The 17,991-nt window shown below is 39.4% G+C and overlaps 1 protein-coding gene across 1 annotated transcript in view; it reads left to right on the top strand.

Annotated features, from left to right (window-relative positions):
* Nucleotides 1–17,991, top strand: part of Baiap2l1 (BAR/IMD domain containing adaptor protein 2 like 1) — a 132,835-nt gene that overhangs the window by 45,545 nt on the left and 69,299 nt on the right. Inside the window, exon 2 of the mRNA XM_050124419.1 lies at nt 3,013–3,065. Within this exon, the coding sequence (XP_049980376.1) occupies nt 3,013–3,065 (53 nt within the window). The remainder of the gene's footprint in view (nt 1–3,012; nt 3,066–17,991) is intronic.

The raw sequence follows: 17,991 nt of genomic DNA, 5'->3' as shown, positions 1-17,991 counted from the left end.
GGGAGGGAGGGAGAGCGCACACCCAATAAGGTCAGAGAACAACTAGGAATTAGTTCTTCCACTATGTGAGTTCCAGAGATCAAACTTAGCTTGAATTAGGGTTGGTTAGCAGGTTAGAAAGCAAGTGCCTTTACCCACTGAACCATCTCTTTGGCCCTGAAATGGTTACTTTTATGTTTCACCAAAAATAAGCAGAAATAGATATATAGATTCCATTTCAATTAAATATATATTTTTTGAATATATATATAAATTGAAAACATTCAAAGTACAATTCTTAAGATTGTTTTTAAAGTTTTTCCCGTTGCCAATAGTTGATCTTTTTCTAGGTTCAGCTGTGTACTGGACAGGTTCAAAACTAGTGATAACCTGTGAAAAGTATTGGAAGTTCATCTGATTAGAGCACACTGCTCAGGACAGACACGGGGATGATAGGTGTATAGGTTAGGACAGATGAGGTGTCACAGCCACTCCTCTTAAGTGCAGAGCTGGCCCTGTGACTTACTAAGAAAGTACAGGCAACATTCCTGTCACTTTCAGATGCTTGTCAGAGTCTGGTTCCTGGGACTGCAGGTGATAGACAGTTTATTTCCGACTGAAAAAATCCTCAAAAAAAAAAAAACCCAGGAAAATGATAATTCCTTCTACTTATGTTGTGTTATGATTATTTTAATGAAATTTTAGTGGTTGGGCTGGAGGTATGGCTCCTAGTATAGGGCTCATTTTCCTAGCTTGAGTGAAGTCCTGGATCTAAATAGATAGGGTCTAGGAAAACGACTCAGTGGGCAAGAAAGCTTGTGAAAGCATGAGAAATTGAGATCTGATCTGGTGCCAAAGAAAAACCCAGGAATGGCCATATGTTTGCCTGCAACAGCAGCACTGTGCAGGGTGAAGACAGGAGCATGGCAGGAACCACTGGCCACTAGCTTAGCTAGCTCTACTACTTGTCTCCAGAAAAGAAGACAGTGAAAGAGCAGAATACCCCATCCTCCTGGCCTCCATGTGTGCACAGGCATACAAACCATTTACACACAGGTGTTCATACACCACACACACATATGAACATACACCATGAACAAATGAATTTTAATTTATTTGTTAGCATGAGTGTCATTACTTGGAGTAGCTTAAGGTACAGGATATCAACCATGTTTGTTAGTACATTGCATCTCTAAGTGTGCAAAATATTTTAAACGTATAAAACCTGATTTTTTTTTCTTCCTTTTCTTGGTGTTTTGTTTGGTTTTGTTTTCAAGACAAATTTCTCTGTGTAAGAGCCTTGGCTGTCCTGGAACTCGCCTTTGTAGACCAGTTGGCCTCAAACTCACAAAGATCCCCCTGCCTCTGCCTCCCAAGTAATGGGATTAAAGGAGTGTGTCACTGGTGTAGGAGGTCCTTTTGTATTTGTGTTGGTATTTTGGTTAATAACTAAAACCTGGTTCTTACTAAAGATCCATCAAAATGTTGTGCCCATTGAGAAGATTTATTCAGTTAACCAGTGCATCTATTATGTTATCCCACCTTTGACACATCTGATACTTAGTAATGCCATCTTCCTCTGTTTGCCTAACGCTTCCGTTTTCTCTCCTATAAATAAAGACAACAATGTGCTTCAGGGCTGGAGAGATAAATCAGTGGTTAATAGCACATACTGCTCTTATAGAGAACCCAACTTCAATTCCCAACACCTATGTCAGGTGACTCACAACCCCTTATAACCCCAGTTCCAGGACAACTGATGGCTTCTGGATTCCACCAGGCACCAGCACTCACAGGCGCACACATATACATAATTTTAAAACAATTTTAAAAATAGTGTCTACTTATGAGGTTACTCCTAGGTTCAAATGTAATAGTAAAATAATGTCAGGCACATGGTAGGTATTCAGTTAATGTTAGCCGTAGGAGTGGTGTGTGTTAACTAGACTGCAATCATCATGCAAGCATTGATTTCCTACCTTTTTTACTGCTATTCTCAGTATCTAGAGGAGTGAGTGATGCATGGATTGAGCTAGATAAATATTTGATAAGAGATCAGTGCTGAAATTATCAGCACACATTTCCCCTAGTTAGCTATATACTCCTTCAGCAATCATTTTAATCCTTCACTGTTCTAAGACAGGATAAGAACTCAGGGATATCTGTATGTACAGTCTTCAAGATAAAAAAAAAAAATACTGAAGATTGGTACTGATCACATTCTGTAGCACAATTAAAAACCCAGAGACAGAAACTGAGGTTCAACCTGAAGGTCAGAAAAACAAAATAGCCAGCTACTGGCTCTTACCGCTACCTCAGCCCGATATGGCAATTCTGCCTCCAGGAATCTCAGAATGAGACTGTGAGCGAGAGCTGTCTCCTCCCATTTTATATTCCTCTCTAGTACTGGGATTAAAGGTATGTACCGCTACTGCCTTGATTTTATGGAAAATTAGTGTGGCTACTGAGATTAAAGGTGTGTGTCACCACTACCTGGTCTGTAAGGCTGATTAGTACAGCTGTTTTACTCTCTGAACTTCAGGCAAGCTTTATTTATTAAAGTACAAATGAAACATCACTACAACGTTCTGGTGACCTAAATTGTTCCTTGCTCCTTAACCAAGGGGACTGAGAAAGTGGCAGTAATAACAACTGCCTTGTTTCAAGCACCTGTTGTCTGTTATACTTCTACCAAGCTTACCACAAGCATCCAAGCATTAGCTGTTTCCTGAATTACCACAGCTGTGCCCAGGTGCTGTGGTCTCCACCAGAAACCACAGTGGAGAATAAAGCAACAGGGTCTGCATAGCTAATGACAGAACAATACTGCCAAAGCGTCACACTTCCAGCTCTTGCCCTCAGCTTTGAGTGCCAGCGATTGATTGCTTCTTTGACCTGTCCCAGAAGGGTGCCGCCTTTTTATGTTCATGTCTTTATTTTTCTTAACTTTCTTTTTCTTTTTTTGTGTTTTACTAGGGATAACATCACAGCCTCCTGCATGCTAGCCTGTTTTCTACTAAGCCATACTCCCAGATGATCTACCACTTGAGCTACATTCCAGTACTCTTTTTACTTTCTCTTTTGAGGTAGGGTCTCATTAAATTTCTCAGGCTGACTTTGAACTCAAGTTCTTCTTGCTTCAGCCTTCTGAGTAGCTAGGATCCCCAGACCTAGTCTGAGGCCTTGCTTATCTGTTCATTTCTTTGGATTTTGTTGTTTCTGAATTGGGCAAAAGAAAATGATTATGCTTGAGAGAGGTTTTTTTTTTTTTTTGGCAGTCTGTAAGACGTTTTCAAGACAGTGGATATATGAAAGAAGTAGATGAGAAACAAAAATTATATACTTTCTGGGCTGTGGAGATGGTTCTGTGGTTAAGACTGTACATAATGTGCTTGCAGAGGACCCAAGTTCAGCTCCCTGCACCCACACTGGTGGCTAACAACCACCTGTAACTCCAGATCCAGGAGATCAAAATTCACAAGTACAGACACACAAGCCTCAACACAATACATACACATGAATCTTAAAAAGCATATATTTAAAATAGATTTTTATTCCACCATCCTTCAATTTGAGAATATAAGTAAAGATTGTGAGCTGTCTTAAAATTATTTGATTATCAGCCGGGCAGTGGTAGCATGTGCCTTTAATCCCAGCGCTCGGGAGGCAGAAGCAGGTGGATCTCTGAGTTTGAGGCCAGCCTGGTCTACAAGAGCTAGTTACGGGACAGGCCCCAAAGCTACAGAGAAACCCTGACTTGAAAAACAACAACAAAAAAAAAGTGACTTGATTATCTAAAATTTTTTTCTCTCGATTACAAGGGTTGCAATTTTAATGCACATTAGAATGATCAGCTTCTTTCATGGGGACGCTAGAGTTATTGCACACATTACTGTAAGAATCGTACTTGGAAGGAACTGGTGAACTTAAAACAACAAACAGCACTTGTATGAAATGAGTGTACTTTGATCTGATAAAGTTCCTGTTGCTGTTAAGTACTTTGGGGGATTTCTAAACAAATTCAGCCTAGCATATAAACCATCCTTTCCTGCAAATCCATTGTTTGCTTTTTTTTTTTTTTTTAAGTCTTAGTCTGTTACTCTGGCTGGCCTGGAACTCACTATGTAGGCAGACTAATCTGGAATTTATAGAATTCCTCCTGCCTTTGCCCTCCAAGTGCTGGGATTAAAGCTACACCTGGCTTATTGCAACTTTTTATACCAGGACATGACCTTTTAAAAACAGCAAGCAGGCAGGTAAGACTATTTAACCAATAATCTAGTGTACTCCTAGACAGTTATTTTAAACCCATGAATTACTCAATTATTATTTCTTTAATGCCTGCCTTCAAAAAAAATTGGGGATATGTGTGTATGCAATGACACACTTTTAGAGGTTAGAGGACAATATTCTGGAGTTGGTTCTCTCCAGTTTGTGGGTCCCAGGAATCAAACTTAGATTACTAGGCATAGTGGCAAGCCCCTTTGCCTGCGGAACCATCTCATTGGCCCCCATATATGACTCTTCTGTGATAAAATTATCTATTTCAAGTGATATGCAAGTAACATTTAAAATATTTGTATGTATACAGTGTGTGTGTGTGTTTGCATCGCATGGGTATGTGTGAGCATGAATGCATGGGAATGAGTGCAGTTGTGTGTCTATCACGACACACACACATGGAGATCAGAGGACAGCCTCCCATGTCTGTCCTGACCTTGTTTGGGACAGGTTTCTGTTGTTTGCTACTGTGTAGGCCAAGCTGTCTGTCCTGGAAGCTTCAAGGGATTGTCCTATCTTTACCTTCTGTCTCCTCATAGGAGTGCATTGGGATTGCAGACACCGCACTGCACAGCCAGCTTTCATGTTAGTTCTTGGGGGTTCAAACTCAGGTCTTCTTTCTTGCACTGCAAGTAATAAGTTTATCTTCCTAGCCCAGTATTTACTTTTTTACCCTTTTCCATCTCCTGTTTGGATTGCCTTGATACTTTTTATGCCCATTTTTCTATTTGGCCATCAACTGAAATTCTCTTCATTCATCTTATATATGAATGGAGCTAGCATAGGACCACACTTGATGTGGGCTTCTAATAAAGGTTGTATAAATGTCTAGTTTTTAGTGTTGTTTTAAATATCTCAATGGGAGGATTTTTACAGAGTTAGTAGAATGAAATTTAAGTATACATGTTCTTGATATAATCACCTGTACATGAATTATAAAGAAAGGCGTAGAATAATTCTTCCCTGACACAAATATTAAACTCTAATGTTTAAAGTAAAATACAATTTTTTTATATTTATTTATTTATTATGTATACAATACTCTGTCTGTGTGTATGCCTGCAGGCCAGAAGAGGGCACCAGATGCCATTACAGATGGTTGTGAACCACCATGTGGTTGCTGGGAATTGAACTCAGGACCTTTGGAAGAGCAGGCAATAGCTCTTAACCTCTGAGCCATCTCTCCAGCCCAGTAAAATACAGTTTTCTAGACTGGATCAGATGGTTGTGAAGTCAGAATACCTATGCATGCCTCTCTAAGTTACTTTGGTTATTTAATTTTTGTTTAGCGGGGGACAATGTCTTGCTAGCCCAGGCTGGCTCTGAACTCTGAGTTTTCCTGCCTCAGTCTCCCAAGTATTGTCATTATTGGCATATAATACCACACCTGATTATTTCCTTCCATGTTTTTTTTTGTTTTTGTTGTTGCTCTTTTTTTAATTAAAATCATGTGTGTCAGCAGAAATATGCCAGTGTGTGTGTGTTTGTGTGTGTATGTATGTGTGTGTACCAGAAGACAACTTCTGAAGTTCTCTCCATGTACCATGTGTGTTCCAGGGATCAAACTTAAGTCATCAGGCTTGATTACAAGCACCTTTACCTGCTCAGCCATCTCACCAACCTTTAAGCATAGTCTTACAATGTAGCCCTAGCTCCTGGAACTCAAACTATGTAGACTATGTAGCCTTGAACTTAACATGATTCTCTTGGTTTCTTTACTTCCTAGGTGCTGAAATTACAGATGTTCCCCTCCACATCACCTATGTTATTAAAAATATAATAATTGAGAACCTAGATTTTCTATATTAGTAAGATGATTTGGTTGCTCTGAAAAATAATTTTCTTGGCAGCCCTCAAAATTTTACTCAAAAAGTAGGAATAGCTGTAGCTTTCTCATTCCTACCTCTGTGATGGAGGAGACTTTGTTTGTGCTTTATCTTCAGACAAGTCTTTGTTGCCTAAACAAGTAGGGAATAGGGGATACATCACAACAATCTGTTTCTTTATTGTTTATTTGAAGTTGGGTCTCATATAGCCCAGGCTGATTCATGTAATAGAAGCTAGCCTTGGATTCCAGATCTTCCTGTCTCCTCCTCCCAAGTGCTGGAATCGCAGGCCTACACCACTACAACTGTTTTATATGGTACTGGAAATGAACAAAGCATGGTATGCAAGCACGCTACCAACTGAGCTATATACTAGTCCCCAAAAATTGTTTAGGCAATAGAAGTTCATGGAAGCTGAATTGCACCTGACGATACAGACCTTGTGTTCTGGGTGATCACACTGGCTTGTGATTTCTTGATTGATTATTGGTAATCTCAGGACCTAAGAGGTGCTTCTTTGACTGCTCAAAAGTATTCTTCTGAACAGAAAGCCATCCCTGTACTTCCTGTCCACTGCCCCTGTAGCTTCTTTTCACTCAGGCTATGTGGCTAAGGACAGATCCCTGTGAGCCTATGGGACCTCCTATATGACCTTTGCACCTAGAAGAACTATTTTTGCAGAAAGAGTCTGTGTAACCAAAACTGGATTATGGAAGATGGGAAAATGATGTTGAAGTTATGATGAATGATCATTGGAGGCTTTTCTCTGGGGGCTGGGTGTTTCCTATGGAAATTCCCTTTATAGAAGGACACAGTAAGGTTATATTTTCTGGAAGAAAATGTTTGCCAAACACCGTCTCCACTCATGGCTGGAAAGACAAATGCTAATCCAGCAGATCTGACTCAAAATGGATTTGTTGACCATTTTCTGCTAATGGGCCAAATTGATTTTTACCGTGGGAGAGGAGGCAGTTGCTGCAGACAGCGACATGAGCATAAACACTTTACAGGCTGAGAGTACTTTCTGCTCATCCTGAACCAGTGTTCACTAAGGACAGTGGGTGACCTTATCTTGAGACATCTCACTTCGACTGGGAAGACAGCTCAATAGGCAAGCATGAGAATCTAGATTTGATCCCCAGAACACACACGAATAATAATAATAATAATAATAATAATAATAATAATAAACAGGCATGGTGGTGCACACTTATAATCATACTGAGTAAGAAAAGGCAAGCAGATCTTGGGGGCTCTTTGGCCAGCTGTCTAGTCTAATCATGGGCCTCAGGATAGTGACAGAATGTCTAAATAAATAAGTTGTGCAGTACCTAAGGAATGCCTGAGGTTGTTCTCTGGCCTACACACATACACACACACACACACACACACCCCCCACAGCTAGATCATTTATCTGTATGTGGACTATTTAGCTACAACCAAGCAATAAGCAAGTGCATTGTGCTGTCTCATAGCCTTAAGGATGTAGAGTGAATCTTTAGTAAAGTGATTTTACTTTTCTAAGCTGTCAGTTTCTTTTGTTTTAAACATTTGCTTGTTGAGGGAGTCATATGTGCCATGGTGCATATATGGACATCAAAGGACAACTTTCAGGGATTCTTTCTTACCTTCCACCATGTAGGTTCCAGAAAATTGAATTCAGGTCATCAGGCTTGGTGGCAAATGCCTTTATTCACTGAACCATTCCCCACCTTTCAAAGGGTTTTTGTGTTTGCATCTTTTTTAATGTGTTTTTTTAAAAAGGCTTTATAGAGTTATAATTTACATAGTACAAAATTCACTCATTTAAAGTGTACACATTCTTCATGCCCTTTTGCTGTGATTCCTCTCCCCATTTCCCCCATTTCTAGGCAACCAACACTCTATATTTTCTCTTTATAGGCCTATCTTTTCTGACCTGATGGGACAGCTGTAATCCCAGCACTCTAGAAGCTAAGAGAGAAAGATTGCAAGTTTGAAGCCATCATGGGTTACTTAATGAGAGCCAAGCCAACCTGGGCTGTATAGTGAAACCAGGTCTCAAAATAACAAAAAAAGCAATTGTCTTTTCTGATTATTTCATAAAGAGTCTTTATCTCTGGTTATTTTGTTTTGTTTTGTTTTTTGTTTTTCGAGACAGGGTTTCTCTGTAGCTTTGGTGCCTGTCCTGGAACTAGCTCTTGTAGACCAGCTCCCAGAGATCCTCCTGCCTCTGCCTCCCGAGTGCTGGGATTAAAGGCGTGTGCCACCATCGCCCCGGCTCTGGTTATTTTATATACATGGCAATGTCCCTGCCTCCTCCTCTTTCTGGTACTGCAGATTGAAACCAGGGCCTATATACTAGACAAATGTTATTCCTTGAAGCTGCCTCCTCAGCCCAATTTGTGGTCTTTTGTGATTGGCTTCTTTATTGAGCATAATAGAATTCATCCATGCTAGAGTATGTGTCTTACTTGATGCCTTTTAATGGTCAAATAATATTTCATTGTACGAATACACCACATTTTGTTTTTATAGTCACTAGTCGATAGACATTTAGATGGTTTCTAATAAGATACTCTTTTTAAGAGACATGTTATTGGTAATAAGGTGATTTAAATGACAGGAAGGACACGGGTTTTGGAAGCAAAACCCAAGGAAAGCCCTGCTATTTTCAGATTTTGCAAGCCTGTTAAACTTTAGTAGATAGAGGACAGAGCCTTGTAGCTTTTATGATTCTCTAGTGAAGCTTTTACTTTGAGTTAATGAAGTTGCAAGCAGTGGCCCCATTATCTCATGCTTGATCTTCATGGCTAATTGGCCCACTGGGCAATTGTGTCTGTAGTGGTTGTGTTCAGATGTGCCTGTGGAGCTGAAAGGACAGCAAGCAGGGGATCCAGCATGAACACATACGTGTGTATATACTGACTTCCAAAACTGCCACCTCATTCACTGTGAGACACTGAGGGTTGGCACTGCTCCTGTTCCTGATAATAGCTGTGCAGTGGGGGGTTAAACTCAGGTCCTTGACCTTAATTCACATGTGCTTTCAAATAGGTGACCGGGAATAAACAGATAGGTAATATCATGTAAGTAACGAGGAAGATGCAGGAGTACAGCGAGAGTGAAGGAGAGGAAGGCTGCAGTTGCTGTTGTCTTTGGGAAGAAGAGAGTCAGGGTAGGTAGCTGAGAGATGAGCCGAGATCCAGTGGGCTGGTCTACAGCCACAGCCCTCATCTGGGAGGAGCAAGTACTGTTCCCCATGGAGGAACTGATTTGGCACTTTAGACTTGCAGCTTATGAAGAACCTGGAGCTCAGTTCTGGGGTGGAGTGTGGAGTTTCAGTTGCAGGGGATAGCCCAGTTTGAAGAATCTCTTCCTCATACCCTGCCGCTAAAATAACAAAAATTAAACATAAGAACTGAAGATAAATCCATCACATTTTACCTGGAGCTACCTGGTAAAAATTATATTATATTGTGTCTCTTCTGTGTAGTTTGGGTTTTTGTTTGTTTCTGTTTTGAGGTACTGGGGATGAAACCCAGGGCCTTATGTATATAAGACAAGCTCTACCAACTGAGATATAAGTCCAGCCGCCAGATATATAGACTTTTAATACTGACATTGGAAACAGCTTTTGAAATTTTTGTAGCGGTCTTGCCCTTTACCTATCAGGTAGAAAAACAGTATGATAATTGAAAATATTGGCAAAGATGTGGCAAAATAGTATTTTGTGTAGCAAAAAAATGGGGTACAAATTGCTGCAGCCAGTTTTTTCCAGTTTGGTGGTCTATGTAATAAAATCTGTCACATACTCTGTCTCAGAAATTGTTTTTACTTAAGTTCTTACCCCTGCATAGAGGAGGCATACAGTTTATTACTGCATTAATGGTAGCACAAGCTTGCAAGAATCGACTTGTCACTCAGTGAACAAAATGCAATGTTTTTATATGATGAGTATGTGTTTCCATTAAAAAGTACAAAACGTTTTAGGAAGCTGACTTATTCTGGGAGGTGGTGAGTAAGCACTGTAGGGCTGGAAGGTGACGTAGTCCCCAAGTATCACAGTGACAACTCAGTTTTGGTAAGGCCTTTCAGCTGATTAGATGACATCCATCCAGAATTGCATTCGCCATCTGTTAGTAGATATATTAACCATGTCTACAAAATACTTGTGTGGCAGTTTCTCAGAGTTAACTATCTGGATACTGTGCTCATCCAGGAGAACACCTAACACTATCACAGTGAGATATTGTTTGTAGGAATAAACTCAGTCCACACATATACATGTGGCCCTGTCTTAGAAGCATAACCTTCAATAAAAAAAAAGATGAGTGAAATGAAGTTAATCATACCACAAATATTTTTCTCATTCAAGTATTGCTTCAACATATAAAGCAAAAACATCTCTCTCATGACTAATATGTGTATATAAAGGTATAAATGATAGACTAGAAAGTTATCAGTAGTCTTGATTACAGATCCTTGTGGACTAGCATGGGGTCATTAAAGCACCCAGTGATTTTTGTCTGCAGTAGTGTAGCTTCTAGCAAACAGGCCCATGAAGACAATGTTAGCCTTTAGTAAATAATTCCTGTCAAGACTAAGTGACTGTGGGTGTCTTTCTTTTATACCTTTTTAAAAAATATGTGTTTGAGTGTACATGTACATACATGTGTGAGATCAGAGGACAGCTTGCAGGATTCATTTCTTCCAGCATGTGGGTTCTGGAGACCAAATTCGGGTAAACACCTCTCTACCTGCTAAGCCACCTTGCTGGCTCCAGATTCTTTTTTTTTTTCTTCCTCCTTTTGTTCTGTTTTTAAAGGGAAAGAAAAGAAGGAGGAGATTAGAAATACTCACAAATGAGTATGGATCATGATGCTATTAGAAGGCTAATTACAGTCACAAAAAATGGGCAATAGGAGTCTAAGAAAATATCAAAAAATGCTGTAGACTTTTCCATAATTTCTCATAATGCAGTGCTCTGACATCGTGAAAGTATTTTTAATCTCAGTGTTTTTCACAACACACTTGAAGAAACTATTGAGGTACCAGGGTGAAAGGAAAAGTTGGCAGTAAGACCTTCTGCTGCCCACAGAATGTTTACTAAGATTTAAGATGTAATGCCACAGAGTTCCTGAATCTCATCTGTGAAGTGGGATAACTAATAACCATGAGGCTGAGATCAAATAAGATCCAAGTCAAATGTTGGGTATAGAGCCAGGAATATAACTCCATGAGTGTTAACAACTTTTTCACATGAAAACAATAAATAACCAAAGCTTCCCAGACTGAGTAAAGTAGATAAAGAACACCTTCAACTTTCTGTGGTTGGCTCCTTCTCTGGATATTTTGTGATCATGACCTCTCTCACCTGGATAATGACATTTTGAGGTAGGAGAGCTGATGTATTTGTTTCCATGTTACCTAGATTCCTGACTAAACAAGAATGACCATCTGTTTGAAGATTGACCAATATTTTAGAGCTTTGCTCTTGAAATATTAATCACTATTGGTTCAGTATGTACCAAGCCTTGAGTATTATGAAGAGTGTGTAAGTGCTCTCTAGAGCTGGGGGTGTGGCTTAACGGCACAGTGTTTGCCTAGCTTGCAGGAGGATCTGGGTTTGCTCACAGAACTACAGAAATAGATATGTAACAAAACAAATAAGTGCTCCATGATGTTAGATTGTCATTCAGTCTTCATGCTTCTTAGGAAATGAAAATTAATCACCATTTACATTTTGTAAGGCTCAGAAAGGTTAATTATTCAATGTGCCTTGTCCCCAATACTTGCAGTCCCATTCATCGCTCCTATGATGGCATGTTAAAGATTACAGACAATGCAAATTGTATATAATGCCATTTGATGGATAATATGATAGGACAGATTTATGGGAGCCAAATGTTATTTATATTTGACAGGGAACATTTATTTATCTTGGTTTTTCAAGACAGGTTTCTCTGCGTAACAGCCTTGGCTGTCCTGGAACTTGCTTCATAGACCAGACTGGCCTTGAACTCACAGAAATCCTCCTGCCTCTGCCTTCAGAGTGCTGGGATTAAAGGTGTGAGCCACCACAGCCAGCAACAGGGAGCATTTTTGAGTATACCTATTTGAAAAAAGTTTTGTTTGTTTTGTTTTGCTTTTTGAGACAAGATCTTGCTGTGTAGTGGTTGTCCAGCCTGGCCTCCATCTTTCAATCCTTCTGTCTCAGCCTCCCAAGTGTCAGGCATGTATCACCACAGCTGGCTCAAATAAGTACTTCTGGTCTAGCTTAATGCCTTAAAAAGCCCCATCTCAATTACCCACGTTTCCTTGACTATGTTTGTGTCCCACATCCATGATGGGCGTGAACAATATGACTCTTGTGACATCTGTTGGGCCTCAAGCAGTTGTGTCTGTGCCAAATTTGCTTACTAATACTTTCCCCAAGGCAGAGGAGGTAATCAAATATTGGCAAGGTTAGGACAGGAACAGCAGCTTCCAGCAACACTCAAGGAAGGAGGAAGAAAAGTTTTCTTCAAATGAAGCATTAAGTATCCCTGGTTAATTCCTGTTATAGATATTCTTGCCACACAACCTTCAAATCTGTCTCTATTCATACAAGGGATTGTATAAAATGACATAAAATTCCAAGCTGTAGAACTTGACATTTATTTAGAGATTTGTAAATCCCTTGAAGATTATCTTCTGTAAATATTATTCACATTTTTAACTGCAAATGACAAAGAACTGAAATATTCAACAATTTTCCCTTTGTCCTGTAGAGATCAATCTCAGAAACTTAAGAATTGTTTGGCTTCACTACTGAGCAACTCATACTCATGTGTTTTTAAAAACTATCAACTAAGTATCCCTCTTAGTTTGTGCATAGTTCTGTGTTGGTAAAGTTGCGGTCTTTTTTATTCTTTAATTTAATTTTATGTGCATTGGTGCTTTGTCTGCATTTGTGTTTGTGTAAAGGTGTTAGATCCTTGGAACTGAGCTACAGACAGTTGTGAACTGCCATGTGGGTGCTGGGAATTGAACCCAGGTCCTGTGGAAGAGTAGTCAGTGTTCTTAACCACTGAGCCATCTCTACAGCCCCATGGTAAAGTTGAATTCTTAAAAAGCCAAATGCTGCCAGGCAGTGGTGGTACACGCCTTTAACCCCAGTACTTGGGAGGCAGAGACTGCCAGATCTCTGTAAGTTTGAGGCCATCCTGGTCTACAGAGCGAGTTTCAGGACAGCTAGAGCTATAGAGAAACCCTGTCTGGGGGTGGGGGGAGCCAAATGCTAAGGAAGTTAAAAATCTTAATATTAAATACTTGTCTTTGAATTGTTATCTGTACCTATGTGAGGCAGGGGAAATGACATAGTCAGAATAGCAAGAATGGGAATAGACTCAGCTTATTTCTGGTTTTTGTTTTGTATTGTTTTTTGTTTGTTTTGCTTTGGCTTAGTTTTTAAATTTTGTTTTTATTCATGTGTGTGTCTGTGTCTGCAGGGGCCAAAAGACAGCATCAGCTCATCTTTGAATTGGAATTACTGATGGTTGTAAGCTGCCCAATATTAGTGCTGGGAACTAAGCGTAGTAAACTCTAAGCCTTATCTCCAGCCCTGTGGGTTTTTTCATTATATAGCTCTGGCTGACTTTGAACTCACTATGTAGACCAGACTGGCCTCAAATTTCAGTGATCTTTTTGCATTGGATCTATGCCATTACCATACCTACCTGTCTTACTTTATCTGTTTATTAACTTTACAGTGATAATGATTAAGGACTATATGCATGCTAGGCAGATGCTTTACTAGTGAGTTCAATCCCCAGCCCTTTAATTTTTTTTTTTTTTTATTTTTGAGACATAGTCTTGCTAAATTTCTCAAGGTATCCTTGAACTCTCCCTGAGTAGCTCAGGCTGCCTCCCACTTTGAGTCCTCCTGCCTCAACCTCCAGAGTAGCCGGGACTGCAGATGTGTGTGTGTGCAGTCACAGCAGTTTATCTTAAATAGCCATCCTTTCTCCAGAGCTACTGAGGTTTTTTGTTTTTGTTTTTGTTTTTTAAGATAGAACCAAACCCTCTTCACATCAGATTTGGCACAAGGAGAATTATATTACCAGTGGATTAGCTAGAATTTATTTCGTAACTGTAGTTATTCATACTTTCTGAATGGAAAAGAAGCATTCTAGTGGAAACTGATTTGATAAGTTATACTAATTGTCAAGTAGTAACTGTTGAGTACTTACTAAGTTTTTTTTTAAAAGTAGTGTTTCTTGGCTCATTTGTATCTTTTCCATTCACTTTGAAATATCGTCTTATGTATTCCATTTTTTTCCTCCAAATTTGAAATGGAGTTGGTCTTTCCTGCTAAGGATCCTCCAGTACAGACTTTGCCACAGCTCTTAGCAAACCTGGCTACAACCCTAGCCTTTGATCTGTTGACTGCCTTCCTAAAAAACATGGGTTAATTCAACACACAAGTGCACTGGCTGCTGCCGTAACATCTTGCAGATTTCACAGTACAAAGGCAGTGTTGCTTTTTTGTTCTTGGGTTTAAAAATAACTTGTACTTCAGCTAAAATAACTAGATTAATGGCCAAAAGCCAGTATAGAAATGGATTTTCCATGGTTGGAAGGGGCCAAGATTTCTGTTGCTAACCCTAAATAACAAAGAATTAAACTACACTTGTTGAATTTATCCAGCTTAAGAACACTTGTTTTCTTCAAAGCTGGTTGTGTAGTCTTAAGTTTCAGTTAAAAATCTATGAATTGTTTAGATAGTGATACTTATTTCTTGGGCTTTTAGATAAGATTGTGTGTGTGGATAGTGACTTATGTATGATGTTCACTGTTCATCATAAGGTATTAGAGTTAGTAAGTATTTCAAGAAATTTTTTGTTTTTGTTTTTGTTTTTTCGAGACAGGGTTTCTTTGTAGTTATGGAGCCAGTCCTGGAACTAGCTCTTGTAGACCAGGCTGGCCTCAAACTCACAGCCTCCTGAGTGCTGCAATTAAAGGTGTGCACCACCACTGCCCAGTTTCAAGAATAATATTTTTTAAAAAAAATCAAATTATGAGCCAAGTGTGGTGATTACATCTTTAATCCCAGTTCTTGAGAAGCAGAGGCAGACAGATCTCAGAGTTCAAGGCTAGTCTGGCTTACATGGTGAGTACCAGGCCAGCCAAGGCTACATGGAAAGATCCTGTATTAAAAGAAAACAATTCAACAAATTATGGGGTCATGGGAAGTAGCTCATTTGGAAAAGTGCTTGTTCACAAGCATGAGGACCTGAGTTCAATCCCCAGCACTGGTATAAAAACCTGGCATGGTTGTGTGTTCTTGTAACACCAATATTCACCAATTATTAGAGACTCGTGGATGCTTGGGGCTTGCTAGACAGCCACCCTACCCTAATAGAAAAGCCTTTGGATCCAGTGAGAGACCTAGTCTTAAGAAACAAGGTGACAGCTAAGATAGCTAAGGTTGACTACTGGCCTCCACATGCATACACACACACACACACACAGAGGCACATATGCACCCGCACACACACACACAGGTATACACAATCAAATTATACTTTTTTTTTTTATAAGTAATATGCTTAGAGAACAAATCTAGTCATCTTTGTATGACTTCTTATATGCTACAGAACAGGTTAGCTATGTAGTGGATTCCTCTTACTTTTATCATATACTCTCAGCTTCATAAGAATATCAGGAATTTTAGACATTGATTGCATTTTAAATAGTTTTATTTTTCAATTAGGAAGTGACCATTTTCTAATGAGGTTTTTATTGTTCTTGTTTTGAAACAACAACATATATTGTTACATATTTCAGGCTGACTTCAAACTCCTTGTGTAGTAAAGGATGATCTTGAACTTCTGATTTTCTGCTGCCCACCTCCCAAGTGCGAGGATGTAACATGAGGGCCTGCTTATTGGGGTTTCTGTCAGGCCCGGTTCCCACAGTTGTTATGCCCCAAAGAAAATACACAGAAGTCTATATTAATAATGAAACTGATTGGCCCATTAGCTCAGGCTTTGTATTAGCTCTTATGACTTATATTAACCCATTATCTTATCTATGTTAGCCACATGACTCAGTACCTTTTTTAGTGGGGCAGGTCATATCTTGCTTCTGAAGTAGTTGAGACAGGACTGGGAGGAATGGGCTTCTTCCTTTCTAGAATTTTCCTGTTCTCATTGCCCCGCCTCTACTTCCTGTGTGGTTGACCCGCCTATACTACTTCCTGCCTGGCCAATCAGCATTTATTTAAAACATGATTGACAGAATACAGACAATTATCCCACACCACTAGGATTACACTTTACACCACCTTGCCCAGTGTATGTAGAACTGGAGATGGAACCCAGGGTTTTATATTTACTAGACAAATGTTCTACCAAGTAAGCCACATACCCATGAAATTATTAGATTTTAAGAATTAATTGAGTTCTCCTAGATTGCTGATGGGATGGCAGAGTGACCTAGCTACTTTGCCAACAGGCCTGGCAGCATCTCATAAAGTTAAACACGCACCTACCCTGTGATGCAGCAGTTAAACTCCTGTGTATCCTAGAGATATAAAAACTTACATTCATACATAGACCTGTACATGATCATTCATACCAGCTTTAGTTGGAATAACCCCAAGCTGGAGATAACCCAAATGCTCTTTGCTATATAAATTGGTAAGCAAAGTGTGATATATCCATACCATGAAACACAGCTAGCACCTAAAAAACAGAAAAGAGAAATAGGATATTGATACACCTACGAAGTTGTATACTTTTAAAAAGGCGTTGAACTGAGTGAAAAAACTACTCTCAAAAGGTCACATAATATATGATTCCATTTACATAGCTTTCTCATAAGAGCAGAGTTAGAGGTGGGTGGGAGGGCTGACTAGGAAGGGACCATCCTGCATTATGATTGAGGTGATGACTATGTAGATCCATATACATGATAAAATTTTGTACAGATAGTCCTCTCTGAAAACAATAACGAATAGAAAGATTGGCCCATAGTGTTGTACAAGTAGTTTTTTAATGGGTTTGAGAATGTACTGTGGTTATAGAAAATATCATTGTGGGAGCTAAAGGAAATTATGTCTAGAAACAATGTGTTTTATGGTTTTCATAGTGTGTGTATGTGTTTGCATGTGTATATTGCATGAGTGTAAACATATACATGACATAGTATGTATCAGAGAATGACTTTCAAGAGTTGTTTCTCTTCTTCCACCATGAGTTCTAGAAGTCAAACTTAGGTTGTCAGGCTTGTGCAGCAAGTGCCTTTATCTGCTGAGCCATTTTACCAGCATACATTTGCATATATATTTTTTAATAACTCCTTATGAGGCTTAACCTGTTTTAAATTGAAAGTTTAAAGGGAGTTTAAGAAGAGACTAGATCAATAGCTGCTGTGTCTACAGATATACAGTACTAGGTACTAAGGGTTCATCTTGAAAAGAACGGGAGTCAGAGGCTTTGGGGGCTTCTTGGCCACTTAAAGACCTAGGACAGCTGCCTGCTTCAGTGATACAAGATGGGTGGATTTCCAGTTAGGCTAAGCAGACTCACTATTGTGTTTTTCTTTTCCCTTTGATGGAAACACATACACACACACCACATAAATCTACATATAGTGAAGAGATCTAAACGTGACATCTGTTGACAAAAAATATAAGGAGAATTTGGGCAATATGGCTGGAGAGATAGATTAGTTGGTAGAGTTCTAGCATAGCATGCATGAAATATTGAGTTCTATCCCTAGCACTACATAAATTGGACATAGTGATAATATGCACCTGTAATCTCAGCACTTGGGAGATCAAGGCAGTGGGATCAGAAGCCCCAGGTTTTCCTAGGCTACATAAAAAAATTGAAGCTTACCTAAAGTACATAAGACATGTGAGGGAGGGAGGGAGGGA

Source organism: Alexandromys fortis, unplaced genomic scaffold (genome assembly GCF_014885135.2).
Source record: "Alexandromys fortis isolate MF-2015 unplaced genomic scaffold, M_Fortis_MF-2015_v1.1 scaffold_227, whole genome shotgun sequence".
Taxonomy (NCBI): domain Eukaryota; kingdom Metazoa; phylum Chordata; class Mammalia; order Rodentia; family Cricetidae; genus Alexandromys; species Alexandromys fortis.
The sequence above is the reverse complement of the archived record's forward strand: the minus strand, read 5'-3'. Positions and strand labels throughout refer to the sequence as shown.